Genomic DNA, 17,035 nt, shown 5'->3' with positions numbered 1-17,035 from the left:
TGATTGGCTACCGAGTGTTCCATTTCAGTTACGCTGTTCGCTGTTTTTTTTTTTTTTTGTCTTTTATTCACTTTGCTGCTGGAGTTAAGTAAAGAAAGTTAATGTATAATAGGAGCCTCCTGTCTTGCTATAATATTCACAGTTCAGTGAATTTCCTTGTGACATTCCCAGTCAGAGCCTCAAGGGGGCGCTCCACAACAAACCAGCCCCCTCACTTCAATAATGTCCAGCAGTGCTGGAGTTAATATAGCAGTGGGCGGAGTCCCCTTGTAAATCCTCTCTGCTGATTGGCCGCTTCCGTTAACTGACAGCTTTGTTAGTGCCAGCCTGTTGATTAGTTGAGTTTGGCGCGAAATCCGTCACGTGACGCCGAGAGTTTGGCGCGAAAGTCCCGGTTAGTGTCTGAGAGAGCAGGAAGCAGCCATAACCGCCCAGCATGGACCTAGCCGACCCCGCGCTCGCCGCTGCCGCCAGCCAGCAAGTCAAGGATGAGGTGGCCGAGAAATGCCAGAAACTCTTCCAGGACTTCTTGGAGGAGTGAGTACCGAACCAGGGGCCACGGCACGGCTCTCAGGGGCCACAGCCTTTCTGGGGGCCACGGCACGGCTCTCAGGGGGCACAGCCTCCCTATGTCTGGGGCCACTGCACGGCATTCAGGGGCCACAGCCTCCCTGGGGGCCACGGCACGGCATTCAGGGGCCACAGCCTCCCTGGGGGCCACGGCACGGCTCTCAGGGGCCACAGCCTCCCTGGGGGCCACGGCACGGCTCTCAGGGGCCACAGCCTCCCTGGGGGCCACGGCACGGCTCTCAGGGGCCACAGCCTCCCTGGGGGCCACGGCACGGCTCTCAGGGGCCACAGCCTCCCTGTGTCTGGGCCACTGCACGGCTCTCAGGGGCCACAGCCTTCCTGTCTCTGGGGCCCACGGCTCGGCTCTCGGGGGCCGCAGCCTCTCTGGGGGCCACGGCACGGCTCTTAGGAGCCACATAATATGGGGGCGGTTATTTAATAATAAATATTATGGCTCATGTGATGGATACTGCGCTCTGGAACCTGTTGGAGCTATAGGAGTGCATGGCGTTAGCAGGGATGGCTGTTTTATAGCTAATGTGTTCTGTGGTTTTCATGTTACTGTAAGCGGAGCATCAAGGGAAACGTAGTCTGCAACAGCTGGAGTGCCAAGGCTATTCATGCTGCACTGTGTCAAGACTTTATCACAATAAAGGCGACAAAGCAGGATTACTCTGTGTGTATTGTCAGAAATTCAAAGGGAATCTCACATTGTAAGCTTAAATAAGCAAACTAGAATGGAAAACTTTTTTATAAACTATTTTTTTTTGTTTACATGGCTTGGTCTAAAAATCAATTCACGTTGTCATGAGTAACTTCTGTTAAAGGAACAATAAACAGATCTAGGCACAGCTTGCTGTAGTGCAGGGATCCTCAAACTTTTTAAACAGGGGGCCAGTTCATGGTCCCTCAGACACTGTTGGAGGCCGGACTATAAAAAATATGAACAAATTCCTATGCGCACATGCGCGCACACACAAACAGTCAGACATACACACACCCACATACATGCAGGCAGACACGCATATACATATGTAATTTTGCTTAACTTTTTTTTTTGCAGGAAGGTGGCTGTGGCTGATGGGAGTCTGCATGGCTCCAGCGGCCCGGCTCTCTTCCCTCTCGCGCGGAGGAAGTGACCACCGGCGTCACTTCCTCCCAGCAATACTTGTGGCTGTAATTTAAAAAAATATATATATATATATTTTTTTTAATAAAGGGGCCCAGTCGCGCTATTGTACAGCCGCAGCGCTGACCGGCCCCTGAAGATATAGGGCAGATCAGGTGGCCCTAAGTGTGGGCCAGGTTCAGGACCCTGGTGGGCTGTAGTTTAAGGACCCTTGCTGTAGTGGTTCTGTTGCCCTGAGCTCCATGGTTTATTTATTTTAAACCACGGCAACTCTTCAGTCTCAACTGCATTGAAAAAGCTTAAAGGAACACACTGGTATTTCAGACACTATAGTTTTAAAACCACGTTTAGGTGTACTGGCCCCCCCCTTACCTACATTTATAAAGGTATTTTTACTCACCTTCTAGCACTGTTTCGGCATTTACATCACTGTTCACGCTCCATTCCGCTTCCATGGCTGAGATCATCAAATTTGACAATATCTCACAATCTAATGCTTTCACATAGGTGGCTATTACACATGCGTAGCAAAACGCTTCACCAATTTTCTTACAGGGAGCTTTCAGCGTCTGTCAGTGTTTTGTTCATAAGACCTGCCAAAAACTGCTCCTGCTTTCAATGATACTACCATTGTTTTCTTACAAAATCCTAAAATTTGTGGATAACCTGCTACTAACACAACATAATCCAGCAACCAGTCACATGGGAGGTTTAATAGCCTGTGATAAAGTTAACGTTTCAATTATTTTGGTTCTAGATTTCAGGGACAGGATGGAGAAATAAAGTATCGAAGCGAAGCAGAGGAATTGATTCGACCTGAGAGAAACACTCTGGTGGTCAGCTTTCTGGATCTCGAGCAGTTTAATCAACAGCTGGCGACAACTATTCAAGAAGAGTTTTATAGGTGCGTAGCAGTGTATAGTTGTCTGCATTATAATGTGCCTGCACAAATAAAAAGGACAATATAGTCGCCAAGCTACTTTAGCTTATTGTAGCAGTTCTGGTTTATAAATCATGCCCCTGCAGTCTTACAGTTCAGTTCTCTGCCATTTAGGATTAATTCACTTTTTTTGTGCAGCCCTGGTCACAACTCCCTGCATGTGACTGACAGCCTTTCTAAATATTTCCTGCAAAGAGTCATCTAATGTTTACACTTACTTTATTGCGACTTCTGTTTAATTTAGAATGTCTTATCTTAAGCTCTGTTTATAGCTTGCTAGAACCTACAACAAATTGCATTTAAAGGACCACTATAGGCACCCAGACCACTTCAGCTCAATTAAGTGATCTGGGTGCCAGGTCCATCTAGGATTAACCCTTTCTGCTGTAAACATGTTTACAAATCCAGCCTCTAGTGGCTCTCATTGACAGCTGCTAGAGGCGCTTCCACGCTTCTCACTGTGATTTTCACAGTGAGAAGATGCCAGCGTCCATAGGAAAGCATTGAGAAAACTTTCCTATGGATTGACTGCGCACGCGGCTCTTGCCGTGCATGCACATTCAGCCGTTGACTGGAAAGGAGGAGAGTCCCCAGCGCTGAAAAAAGTTAAGGGATTAACCCCTTCCTCTCCATTCAGCCCGGCGGGAGTGGGACCCTGAGGGTGGGGGCACTATAGTGCCAGGAAAAAGTGTTTTCCTGGCACTATAGTGGTCCTTTAATGTTCCATTTACAGATCAGGAGTTAAAAACTTTTAAAGTAACATCTGAGAAACACGTTGGACACAACAGGGTAATCCCTAAATCCTGGCCTGGTAGGGGGTACTTGAGGACTGGGTTGGGAACCCCTGATCTAGAGCATTAGATCTGAAAGGCATATCCTTGGGCACTTCTGTTTGGATTTTCAAGGTTAATTCGGGCAACGTGACCAGTAATTTGAAGTAGTCATGGTGCCTGGATTATGTATGTGCAAAGATTCTCTATGTAAACCATGTAGGAGATTAATTCCTCTGCTGCCAAAGGTATTACTACACCTCCAGTAGTCATTGGGGTGTTATTAGCCAGCCCAGAACATGTATTCTGGATTGCTAATGTCAATTCTGTGCAAATTACAATAATCAGATGCTCATTGATAGACTGAGCAGTCAGCTGATGTTCCCAGCCAACTAATGTGTCAAGATCTTAAATCTGCCTTCAGAGAGCAGGAGTTGGACAGGACCCAGGTAAGCTGTTGAACGGATTGCCAATTACTAGGGAACCATGCCATGAGGCTGGAGTAGACTTTTAAGTCAGGCTTTCTAAGTTTGCTGTAAGTAAAGAATTGTATAATCATATCCTGATCAAAAAACCTTGTTTAAGACTTGTTCCTTTTTAATTCATTTCCAGGGTGTACCCTTTCCTGTGCAGAGCAGTCAGGTCATTTGCAAGAGACCATGGAAATGTACCACTAAACAAGGAGTTTTACGTTGCTTTCCAAGATCTTCCTACCAGACACAAGTAAGTATTTAAGTTACTGTTGTAGAAATCAGTGATGTTGACCTTTATGAATCAAATATGAACATTCAGACGTCCATATCCAAGATAAAGATGTGAAAGATACCCTTTTTATTTTTGGCGTGTGCAATACATCATTAACTGTGTTAAAAGAGTCTTGTTCCCATCTTTAATTCATACATATTTACTTTATAAATATACTGAACTGTGCACATTATGGTTAAAACACTAAATGTATTTTGTATTGTGTAATTTATTAATGTTCATCTGTAAGTCAGTTCAATATATTTTAAATGCTGGAGTGGTATAAAAAGCCCGTGCATGGGGGGGCGGAGCCTGACCGCCAAGCTGACTAGACGCATGGGGACAGAGCTCCCACCGGGCGAGAAATAAACAAGGCAAAATCAGCGGCTATATTGCCCAGAACCCCTCCAGGGTGCGACACCCACGACGGGGGTGCACCGGAGAATCGGGGGAAACCCTTTTTGTGCAAATCGGGGTACATAGACCGCAACACAACCTGAGGCCTACGGGAGTTGGAGCTGGGGAGAGGCGGCCGCTCTCCTCGACACCTGAGTCCCCGGAAAGCGCTGCAGACCTCCTACCCCCCCCCCTCTGGACCGGGGGGGACATCCCGGTCCCCACTAGACGGGCGAGCTAGGGCTGAAAGCAAGTGCGACAACTGCCTTACTGACAGAGAGCAAGCCAGCCGTACCTAAGATGGCTGCTCAACGACTGCCGAACAGAAAGAACGAGGTGCAGCTGCGACACCCCCACCCCTTGGTGGCCCTGGACTGGCTCTACTCGGCTTTCTGCGAGATATTGCACACCAGGGGAATGCACTATCCTCTAGCGGCTCGGACGGTGGCCACGTGGATCCGCCCGGTGACCCGCCGTCGCCACTATGGAGCCCCGCTACAGGCCCTCAGGGCGGCCGTCCAGCCACTTCCGACCCGACACAAGAGAGGGTGGGAATCCGACCACGCCAACCCAGGTACTCACATCCGCATCCACAAAAGTAAGAGCAAAGCCACCGGGACTCTGACACACGCAACCTCACAAGATGGCGGACTTGCGCTCAGACTCACCACGAGGCACCCAGGCACAATACCACCTCACATCCTTGCAAAAGGTACATACCGGCGGAACACAAGCCCAACGCAGAGTGACCCACGAACACAGAACAGACTGGGCATCGGCTGAACAGGCAAGAGGCCCTGGACTGTCTCTCGGCACAAACACGGACGGCTCTGCAGAACTGAAATACCCTGGGGACTCCCCAACATGTACAGGTCTCCCTACCTGAACCTGGCATACTTCTGTCTGGACTTAGCCTTTGGGACTTATTCATAGATGTTTTTCAAAGCCTCATAGCCCGTTTATTATACCATATGTTGTGTTTTACGCGCTGAATTAATATATAATGCTTACTAACTACCACTGCTACACCCCTTGCAGTGTCTTCCACGCTGTTGCATATATGTGTCAAAGGCTAGCCAAACCATTACCTAGTCTGTATACTCTTGACCCCTCAGTAATGGTATGTTTTGAACTGTATTATTTTGTAAGGAACTTTTATGTTTTTATGATCTTATACAGCACTTATTAGACATGCGCTCAGATAGCCTGTTCCCAATTAATCTTACATTGACACATGTGTTTGCCTAATAATTTTACTTGTTTAATATTTTACGCTTCAATATGCTGTTTATTATGCCTGCATAAAAAATTCATAGTGTGCAACATATATCCTACCATTATAGCTGTCGTTACTAGTGATGCAATATCTTGGATATACATACTTCAGCGCTACTAGACAAGACAAATGCACGTTCACTCTAGCATGCTAAACGCTACCTACTATCATTATGTTTAACTACCTGTATTCCTCATGTCATATCTATAAAAAAAAAAATGTGCTGTCTACGCTGTAAACTTATGAAAATGTGTGCAGAAGCTGTCGTGGCTCTGCGCGCCTATTGTTAATCTGAGCACATGAAAAATAAAGAATTAAAAAGCCCGTGCATGGCATAAGATTTCAGTCTGATATATTACAAGTTAAAAAGTTAAAGGTAATAAGTCGGGTGTGAAAGCAGGCACTTATAGGCAGTTCCAAAGATCACAATCTTAACACTTTTTGTTATCCTCACACAGGATTAGAGAGTTGACCACTCCTCGTATTGGGTCCTTGCTCCGTATCAGTGGTCAAGTTGTCCGAACCCACCCTGTGCACCCAGAACTGGTGAGTGGGACCTTTGTGTGCCTCGACTGCCAAACAGTTGTCAGAGATGTGGAGCAGCAGTTCAAATACACTCAGCCAAGTATCTGCAGGAATCCGGTGTGTGCCAACAGGAGGAGGTTCATGTTGGACACTAACAAATCCAGATTTGTGGACTTTCAGAAGGTAATAATGATATGTAATATGAATTTGCGTTAAATTGTGCCTTGGTAATGGTCTTACTTAAAATACTTCATCTGGGTAGCACTACTAGTGTTGGCATTGTAGAGTAGGGTTTCATATACCCATTAATAGATGCCTACCATCTGTTTATAAATCCACTGTAACAGAAATGCTTTTCTAAATTCATGACCTGATCAGTCTCTTGCTGTAGCTGATTTCAATCAAAATTTTTGCTCTTTAGCTCTCCTAAGAAGTTATTTGCCTCGTTCCAGGTTCGCATTCAAGAGACCCAGGCAGAGCTGCCACGTGGGAGCATTCCACGCAGTCTGGAAGTGGTTCTGCGAGCAGAAGCCGTTGAATCGTGTCAGGCTGGTGATCGGTGTGATTTCACTGGGTCGCTGATTGTTGTACCTGATATATCCCAGCTAACAACTCCAGGTACCCGATCTGCACTTTGAGATTTGTCAAGTAGTAGCACTAGTTTGAATAAATCACCTGTGTTCTTCTGTAACTGCACACAAGCTCATTGTTTCACAAAACAAGCAAAACTCTACAGTAAATATGTATTGAAAAGGAAATCTATGAACTGAAACCAGAGCTTTTCCTCTTCTAGAAATCGTAGCACCCTGCATCTAAAACAATAGCAATTGTTCCTCTTGTAGAGTTTTGAAAAATACACTGTTTCTTTGGATGGGACACTTGGTAAACAAACCTGACTCCTAGGTGGCAGTGTGCTTCCTCTTGTGTTTTTTTTTTTTTTTTTTTGCTAAAAGTATGGACTATATTAAACTTCCAGAAGCATTGCATATGGAACCTGAACTGCAAGTCACTACACTTTTTTTTTTATTTTATTTTTTTTATTTTGACAACCTATTAAACCGAGACTCCTTTTTCTTTGCAAGCGGCTTACCAGATTTCCAAAGGTTCCTGTATCCAGGTGGTAGGGCCATTTGTTAGGTGACAATTGATGGCTTTGCTTGGTATATAATTGGTATATATTTAAGTGACAATCACCAATATTTTCCTCTATGTAGGTGTGCGTGCAGAAACCAGCTCCCGGGTGTCTGGGGCAGAAGGTTATGAGACAGAGGGAGTGCGTGGACTACGAGCTCTTGGCGTGAGGGATTTGTCCTACAAACTAGTATTCCTGGCGTGCTATGTCTCTCCAACTAATCCAAGGGTATGTTACTCTGGGAGCAAATGGAATAAAGTAATTTTGTTATTAAAAAGGACTTGTGGGGATTTTTCCATAGCTTAACTATCTACCTAAAGAACACAAGGACATTAGACTGCTGTACATGGCTGGGAGTTACTTTTACTCTTAATGGATAGCCCCAAAACAGTGTGTTCTAAATTCGCTTTGAATCCACCTTTTGGTGATACCTGCCAGAACTGGGATCAGCAGTATAACTATTGTTTTTTTTTTTTTTTTTTTTAAACTGCACGTGATTAAAATACTATTCTGTAATAATATATATAATATATATATATATATATATCTATCTATCTATATCATGCACAATCTCTTTGTCATTAAATCATATTATACTTATTTGGCAACAACTATTTCTGAATGGTTGCCTAGCAGTGCCAGGTGCCTGTTTGCAGATATGACTAAAGAGGTGTTCTCTCTTTTAGTTTGGTGGAAAGGATCTCCATGATGAAGACATGACTGCCGAGAGCTTGAAAAACCAGATGTCTGTGAAAGAGTGGGAGAAAGTGTTTGAAATGAGTCAGGATAAGAACCTGTATCACAATCTCTGTACTAGTCTCTTTCCCACTGTTCATGGTGAGTCTTAATGACTGACTTTTAGTATTGATTTCTTGATCCTGGTCCTCAAGTAAACCTGCCTTCTAATTTTCCAGGCAATGACGAGGTAAAGCGAGGAATCTTGCTCATGCTGTTTGGGGGTGTTCCTAAGTCGACCATGGAGGGCACATCATTACGCGGAGACATCAATGTTTGTGTTGTTGGTGATCCCAGTACTGCAAAGAGCCAGTTCCTCAAGTAAGAAAACTTGATCATTCATTTTCCTGGCACTATAGAGTCCTACAGTGTGCTCCCACTGCGCTGAAGAGGTTAAAACTTCTTTGGTCAAATACCTGAATCTAGCGCTGATGTCCCTCGGCGCTGGGTCCTGCTCTGCCCACACTCCTCCCCCACTGACGTCAGCCAGCATTGGAGACCTGATGCTCATACATGGCTTTTCAATGCTTTCCTATAGGGAAAAGTCTGACGCAGGAGGTCCTCATGCAGAGCATTAGGATGTCCAGCATCGGATAATGGACCAAAGGTCCATTTCAATTCAGGAAGTCCCTCTAGTGGCTGGCTGGTAGACAGCCACTATAGGAGTTAACACTCAGAGGTAATTATTGCAGTTTCTCAGAAACTGCAATAATTAGCACTGTAGGGTTAAGGGACATGGGACATTGCACCCAGGCCACTTCAATGAGCTACAGTGTCCCTTTAATCAGTGCTCAAAACTTCTAGGGCAGCACTACTTGATGAACCTGAAAGTTACATAATCCTGCAAGCCTAGAGCCTCTGTGGCATAATCACCAGAAATAAATCTCTGCTCTTCAGGGCTGAATTTTTCACTAGCCAATTGCTGGTCGAAATATTGAGCAATGCAATAACTTTAAAAAAAAAAAAAAAAAGTAAAGCAACAGGTTATGGCAAATTCTAATATTTTGAAAAGGCAAACTTGTTGTAGCAATGGGAACAGACTTGGAGAAACCCAATGTTTGTCAAACTCCTCAGTTTGACACAAAGGATGTTGGCACCCACATGCTGTTTGCTACTTCAATGCGTTGTATTGTTTAGGTTTGTTGGCTCAAATGAATTGTTTCTGTGTTTAGACACGTGGAGGAGTTCAGTCCGCGTGCAGTATACACAAGTGGTAAAGCATCTTCTGCTGCTGGTCTGACTGCTGCAGTTGTGAAAGATGAAGAATCCCACGAGTTTGTGATTGAGGCTGGGGCCCTCATGTTGGCGGATAATGTAAGTAAACTGTGACTGACCTAATGAGTGCTAAATAATGCCATTCAAAATATTTTGTGTGTGTTTATGCCATTTGACATCAAAAGGTTAGCTCATCTTTATAAAACTGAACACCTTGACAAGTATTCCAATTTGTGTCCCACAATATTTGCAAGTCAAGCGTACTGCAGCTTTCATAATACTTCACAATACTGTCAAATGGCGTGCACCATTTCTGGGAGGGCTTGTATATAACTTTTTTTTTTTACTTTTTAGGGTGTATGTTGTATTGATGAGTTTGACAAGATGGAACTAAGGGATCAGGTTGCTATCCATGAAGCCATGGAACAGCAGACTATTTCCATCACCAAAGCTGGGGTCAAGGTAAATACAAATACTAAAGACCTGCTGTTTTAAGATTGTCCTTTGTTCTCTTTTTTTTATACTTTGCTCTTACTCCTCTCACTATCCAAGGCAACACTTAATGCCCGGACTTCCATTTTGGCTGCAGCAAATCCTGTTGGTGGCCGTTATGACCGGTCCAAGTCCCTAAAGCAAAATGTGAATTTGTCTGCTCCAATCATGTCAAGATTTGACCTTTTCTTCATCTTGGTAGATGAGTGTAATGAGGTAAGGCTGGTTTTGTAACAAATGTTACCTGCATAATATCTGTATGAAACATTCTTATAGTGGGTTCTCTGCCAGGATTTGGTTACTAATATGCAAATTAAGTCATTCAAGTAAGTAATTCTTGATTACATGAAGAGTTGTTTGGGAAAACTTAATACTTTACAATGAGTACTTTACAATAAATGTGAAGATTTCTTTACAATAACATTAAATATAGAATAGAGTATGAACTTTCAAGTTGTAAGACCAATCTAAAGAGTTCTCACACTGTAAACAGTCGTTGGGTAAATGCCTCTGGTAAAGGACTTCTAGGTAAAACATTTTAGAGCCCACTCTTGTAACCATATATTAGTTCTCAAATGTATTCACTTTGGTTTTTAGGTAACAGACTATGCCATTGCACGGCGTATTGTTGACCTTCACTCTAGGATTGAAGAATCCATTGACAGAGTTTATAGTTTGGATGAAGTCAGACGTTATCTGCTGTTTGCCCGACAGTTTAAACCAAAGGTATATTTCACAAATTTGCTATATATTTTATGGGTGCACTGTGGGTTTATTTTTCGCATAGCCTTAGTTTTACCATACATATAAATGTCAACAGATCTCTAAGGAGTCAGAGGAATTCATAGTGGAGCAGTACAAAAGGCTACGCCAACGTGATGGCTCTGGAGTTGCCAAATCAGCCTGGAGGATAACTGTTCGGCAGCTGGAAAGTATGATACGGTTGTCAGAGTCTATGGCAAGGATGCACTGCAGCGATGAGGTCTGTATTAAAACATTCTTTTGCTCTTGGTTTGTTCCTATATCACCCACTTAAAGCATAGTGCTCTTTCTGCTTTTGTGGGTGAGCGTGTGCTCTCTCCCCCGCACTAACTGTTGGCTTTAGCTGAAAATAGAACATGAACATATTGGATGACATGAAAATTAAAGTTTCAAATTTTGTAATTGAGAGGAAAAGATTGTCCCAAGATTTCAGTTAAACCTGTCAGATTTCTTATACATATTTTTGCCTGCTGTACTCTTGATTTGGCAACTAAAATTGAAACAAATGTGAATAATCAGATTTGTACAAAATTATGTCCATTTGAAATCTCTAATTTGCGTGCTTTTGTATCTCCTATTGGGTATGTGGTTTGACAGCCATATTGAAAGTGTATTAAACGTATTTTTTTTATTTTTTTTAACTGCTTGATTAAACTTTCTAGTGTGCTTTGCCTTAGCTTTGGGCCCGTGTGATGCAAAAGTCAATTAAAAAATAAAAAACACGGGGGCGGAGCCAAGCCGTTGAACTGACTGGCCGCATGTGGGAATAGCTCGGCACCAACAAGCCATAAAAACCGTGGTAAACGGGCCAAAAACCCTCAAATACGAACCCAAAACAAAACATCAGCAAGGCAAAGACATCATGGGTCGCAAGACCAAGAAATCTAAGCCAGACAACCCCAGCATGAGCAGAAATATAGGGGACCTCTGGCGTCAGGCCCAGAGAGCTGAAGAAGCCAAAACAGCCGCTAACGTGGACTTCGCCTCCGACATGTCAGAAGACTACTCGGACGAGGCAGCGGAGGAACAAGCGCTACCACTACAGGCCTCTAGGCCGCCACCTGCACCGCCAGACTCTGCCCCAGTCACAACGGCGATCCTGAAAGATCTGCTTGCGGGCCTACAACACACACTACAGGCCGACGTGGCCCAAATCCGGCAAGACCTGAGAGGCCTGACAGGCCGTATGGCCACATTGGAACAAAACGCCAGCCTAAATGCGAAACACATAGCACAGCTGCAACAAACAGTGGGTGAGCTGACCCAACAGCAAGCGAAAATGGAGCAGAGACTCTCGGTGACTGAGGATCATAGGAGAAGCCTAAACCTCAAAGTCCGGGGGATCTCCGAAAATACTACAGAAGCAGAACTGCCCCACCTAGTACGCCGACTGCTCCACGCGCTCCTACCACCCAAACAAGCGAAAGCGGTGGAGATCGAAGGAATGTTCCGCATACCTAAACCGGTCAAGGCCCCGGCAGATGCACCGCGAGACCTGATCATCCGGTTCCAGAAGAACAGAGATAAAACCGCAGTCCTTACAGCAGTGCGCAACCACTCCCCATACCCCTTCGAGAGCATGGCGCTGTCCTTCTACGCAGATCTATCGGGGAACACGCTTGCATGGCGCCGCTCTCTACAGCCTTTCATGGCCCTCCTGAGGGCAAACAACATCCCGTATAGATGGAGGGCACCACGCACACTGCAGGTACATTATGGCGATGCCGCACACCCAGTACATGACATACAGGGAGCAAGGGGACTACTGCCGGTGTTGGGACTCTCAGGGGTCTCAATGACTAACGGAGGATCGAGCGCTACCACCCACGCCTGGAACCCAGCTACTACCCGTCCATTTGTCCCACGAGAACCAGGAGGGGAACTCCAGACGCCGAACACCACCTGAGACAACTCGGACAGGTGGCAGAGACGCCCTGCCCTCCCCAACCTTTCTCTAACCAGCCGGTTACTATTGCCACGAACTACCTATTCGACAAGTAAATTTCGCAATTGACTTAACCTACCCTTTCCACCCCTGCCTCCTTTTACCTGAAGAAAACGAAGCAGCCGATGCCAGACACAGAAAATGGGTCTGAAGACTCACATCACACGGCTACATAGACTGAGTCATAGACTATTGCTTTGCTTATTTTAAGTTTTTTCTCACTCTGTTTCCTCTCCAAACGCCCAATTTAATTAAAAGGGACGCCACCATTTTGACATCCCACACTAAACGACACCGACAGGCCAATAAATACTCAGCCCTTCATATTCCCCCCCACACACATACTCAGGAGAATACGAGAGTATAATATATTTACCTACATAACGCCCGAGACATACGAGACAGTCCCGAGAGTTAGAGACACGCATACTCTCCTTGGCAGACCACACTTGTTCCATGTTTTATTTTTAAAAATAAAGTCGAGACAAAGTTCAGCATATATTAGGTAGATACACCTGCGCTCCGCTCCACCATAAATCAACCTACGTCGAAGCAGGTGCATCTAACACCTATCCACCGACCGCATCCTCCAGACACAATCTAGATATCTTACCACCTTATTGCTGGCATGAATGACACAAACGTTCATTCCCTGCACGTACCCTATTTGTCGAATGTTATGTCTACCACGCAGGGCTCCTAAATATCCTAACGCTTAACTGAGAACCATATGTCTCTATACTAAAATGTGCTTTTGTCTATCACACGATGTTATTGTTGCAATGTTTTTGACTATGTGGACCTGCTCTGTTGTCGTGAAATAAGCTGTCAATTCTGTAAATCCCAGCACAATAAAATACAGAGTGGACAGCTAAATCCTGAAATACTGAGCTAATAAGCCCATATATGTTAAAGTTGAAACTCCTCTTCAAAATTTAGCCTGTATCTATAAATCAAAAATGCACCACTGTTAAACGCCACTGTTTCATCTGTTTACTATACACATATACGCTGTTGTGGCATGTGTCGTTGCTAATGTACTCACCTGTGCAACAAAAATAAAGAATTAAAAGAAATAAAAAAAAATAAATAAATAAAAAACACTCCTTTCCTGTGGATTGTATTGTACAGGTACAGCCGAAACATGTAAAGGAAGCCTTCCGGTTATTAAACAAGTCTATCATCAGAGTTGAAACTCCTGATGTTAATTTGTATCAAGATGATGAAAATGAAGCCGCAGAGGAACCTCAGGGCCTAGTGAATGGTAAGGCACATTACAGTTTTCCATACATTATCAGTATTGATAACATTCTAGGTGGTAACACTCTCTTGTCCTGGTGCTTGCAGGAGATGCTGGTATTCCCAACGGTGTAAACGGTCATGTAAATGGTGTTGATGGGCGTGTAGATGAAGAAATGAAGGATGTAACTGCCAAACCTTCCCTGCGTCTGAGCTTTGCGGAATACAAGCGCATTTCTAACTTGTTGGTTTTACAGTTGAGGAAGCTTGAAGGTAAGTGACAGGAGAAATTCTTAATCAGTTTGTCATGACTGATCCTCTTTAAATTGGGGTTTGAATATGATCTATGCATAGTGCTAGTAATTATGTATCTAAAATACAGGAATACCAAGTTAAAAACTCTGGCACATAAAGATCACATCATTCTGTGGTTTGGCCAAGTTGGTAAAACTAGAAGAAACTTGCCTTCTGGAGTTAAATCAGTTTTGAAAGGTTTAACAGTTTTGTCCTACAGTGCCTAACCGCTCCCCCTATGACCTGATGGAAGGTTTGCCATGTCAGCTGAGTCTCTCCTTGCTGATCAGTGGCTGCGTATTAAGAGTAGTAATAATTTCAAGTCCTTTTAATGGGGTGCCATTGATGGGCAGAGCATCAGCCATCACCAGCTGCAAAAGCAAACCTTCCTGTAATGTATGGGAGGAAGAAGCAGAGAAGATGGGTGACTAACTTAAACATAGTATAACCCCTGATTGTTAAATGATACCCAATGACTCAGCCCCTCTAAAACAGTCATGGGGGCTGGAGTCTGATTGAAGCGTTCCTTATTAATTATAGTAATAAACTTAAAGGGACACTATAGTCACCTGAACAACTACAGCTTAATGTATTTGTTCAGGTCAGATCTATAGCTCCCTGCAGGCAATCTAATGTAAACACTGTATTTTCAGAGAAAATAGTGTTTACATTGATTGATAGGAATACCTCCAGTGGCCGTCACTCAGACGGCCACTAGAGGCACTTCCTATCATGTGTGCGCGCCTTCTCTCTCCAGCCTGTCAGCAGAGATGGGGGGCGGGCAAAGACCGCGAGCTGAGCTGTCAGTCAGCTCAGTTTGCGGCTGCTTACACCACGCGCATGCGCGGTAGTGCTCTGAAGTCTGTGCGCATGTGTGGCGAAGCCGCGCATGCGCGGTAGTGCTCTGAAGTCTGTGCGCATGTGTGGCGAAGCCGCGCATGCACACAAGGGAGCAATGACGCTTCCAAATGGAAGCGTCTGATTGCTCCCTGCTCGCGCCCGGGGCACGGCTTCACGAGGCTCCCGGCGCTGGAACCAGGTGAGTAAACAGGGGCTGCCTGGAGAGTCCCTTTAACACAAATCCTGTAGGTGTTTTTTTTGGTTTTTTTTTTGTGTTGTAAAAGAGTAGAGATAGTCTGGAAGGGGGAGAGTTTCCTTGTCTCATTGTTCATACTTCAAGAGGAGCCAGTGATTAAATAATCCATATCTCCAGGGGGAATATTTTTCATACATATGTCATAACTATTTGCATGTTTTTCAAAGAAGCCTAATCTGACTTTAGTCTGTTTTTGTTTTTGCCATCAAAATTAATCTTGGCCATTAAGCTGGTATTCACACTTTACAGATTTGAGTATCTTTCACTATAACCACATTGGAGCAATGTACACTGATCCATCATAACATCTGCTTCCCTTACTTAATATTGACAGATGAGGAACTTTCTCAGAAAAAAAGTGAACTAGTCAACTGGTACTTAAAGGAGATCGAGTCTGAAATTGATTCTGAAGAAGAACTTGTTAATCGTAAAATGATGATCGATAAAGTGATTCATAGACTTGTAAACTATGTAAGTATATGTTGTAACTGAGTGTGTATGCACAACATAATCCATTTATTTTATTTTTTTTGGAAAGGGGATTAGTGTATTTTTGATGGTGCACTTGTTTAACAAGTAACTGTGTTTATTTAAATGGATATTTGATCTGCATAGCAATAGTGAATTTGGAGCTATTCCTCATTTATATATTTACAAAGTCTGTTTCATCAGTTATAGTATAAACAATGTTTCTGGGATTGCAATGCAGTAAGGGGTAATGATGTAATCACTCCTATGTCCAGAAACAAGTTCTCATGATACTGGGCATTTTTTATTTTTTATTTTCAATTATTTTCCAACTCTTGCATAATCAGATTTGCATGGAATCTGTTTGTGCCATTGCAATGCACACAGACATTTTTGTGCTTTTAGAGTGCATAGATGTGATTTTGGTCAACTTTACACTTTGATTTAAGCTGACAAGAAATGCAAAGAATTTCCATTTGACAAACCACTAACCTGGTACACAATACTGGTGTGTCTACTCCTAGTGGGAAGATGTCTGCTTTGTGCTTTTTCTTTAAAATAAAGAGGGTACCTCTTGTGCCCAGTCTGCCTGCATACATTGCAATGTCAACTTTGTGTGGGGTAAAAAGAAAAGCCTGGCAGTAGTCCAGGTTTTAGCAGGATCTCATTGGGGCTCAAATATTGAGTCTGCACTGCTTCTTCAGGAGTATTACAGGGTGAAATTCAGCCAAATGAAATGGTTAATTTGTCTTTGTCTTTTAGGACCACATCTTAATTGAACTCACACAGACTGAACTGAAAAGCCTATCCAGTAAGGAAGAGGAAGCATCGAAAGATGAAGACCCATTTCTAGTGGTGAATCCAAACTACATGCTGGATGACTAGACCCACTGCCGCCACTCTTGTGCTTTAACATAGACTTCTAGAAGCTTCATTTTGCTCCATTGCTGGAATTTGGTTGGGATTTCCTTTATATCCTCTGCACATTATCAAAGGATGTTACCACACTTGTAACTTGGCATTTTCTTAAGGTCTCTGGACTTGTTTTATTCAGACTTTATTTTAAAAGGTCAAGATCTGGAGTTTATCCTGTTTGACACAATTTTGTGGGTCATACTTTTTGAATTTTGATACTTTTGTATTGCCATCTGCAACTGCTGTAGATTTGTTAAATATATTAAAACATCTTAATTGTGAACGTTAATGTATATTTTGCACTTTGTTCCCTTGAACCCTCTGATCGCCCAACTTTTTTCATGCTATGTATCAAAACCATCTTTGTTTGGCTATCTTCTATTGATTTGCTT

General features: G+C 43.7%; 1 protein-coding gene across 1 annotated transcript; it reads left to right on the top strand.

Annotated features, from left to right (window-relative positions):
* The first annotated feature begins 358 nt into the window (after positions 1–358).
* MCM6 (minichromosome maintenance complex component 6) lies at positions 359–16,926 on the top strand. The gene is made up of 17 exons (XM_063429357.1): positions 359–537; positions 2,457–2,603; positions 4,022–4,132; positions 6,284–6,533; positions 6,803–6,968; positions 7,565–7,710; positions 8,169–8,319; positions 8,397–8,538; positions 9,390–9,531; positions 9,787–9,894; positions 9,985–10,140; positions 10,522–10,650; positions 10,745–10,906; positions 13,763–13,895; positions 13,979–14,143; positions 15,595–15,731; positions 16,491–16,926. Exons 1-17 carry the CDS (start codon positions 437–439, stop codon positions 16,611–16,613), a joined length of 2,469 nt encoding a protein of 822 aa, XP_063285427.1. The 5' UTR covers positions 359–436; the 3' UTR covers positions 16,614–16,926.
* Positions 16,927–17,035: the final 109 nt, after the last annotated feature.

The sequence above is a fragment of the Pelobates fuscus genome, chromosome 8 (assembly GCF_036172605.1).
Source record: "Pelobates fuscus isolate aPelFus1 chromosome 8, aPelFus1.pri, whole genome shotgun sequence".
NCBI classification, from domain to species: Eukaryota; Metazoa; Chordata; class Amphibia; order Anura; family Pelobatidae; genus Pelobates; species Pelobates fuscus.
Note: the sequence above shows the minus strand (reverse complement) of the source record. Positions and strands in the feature narration are given on the sequence as shown.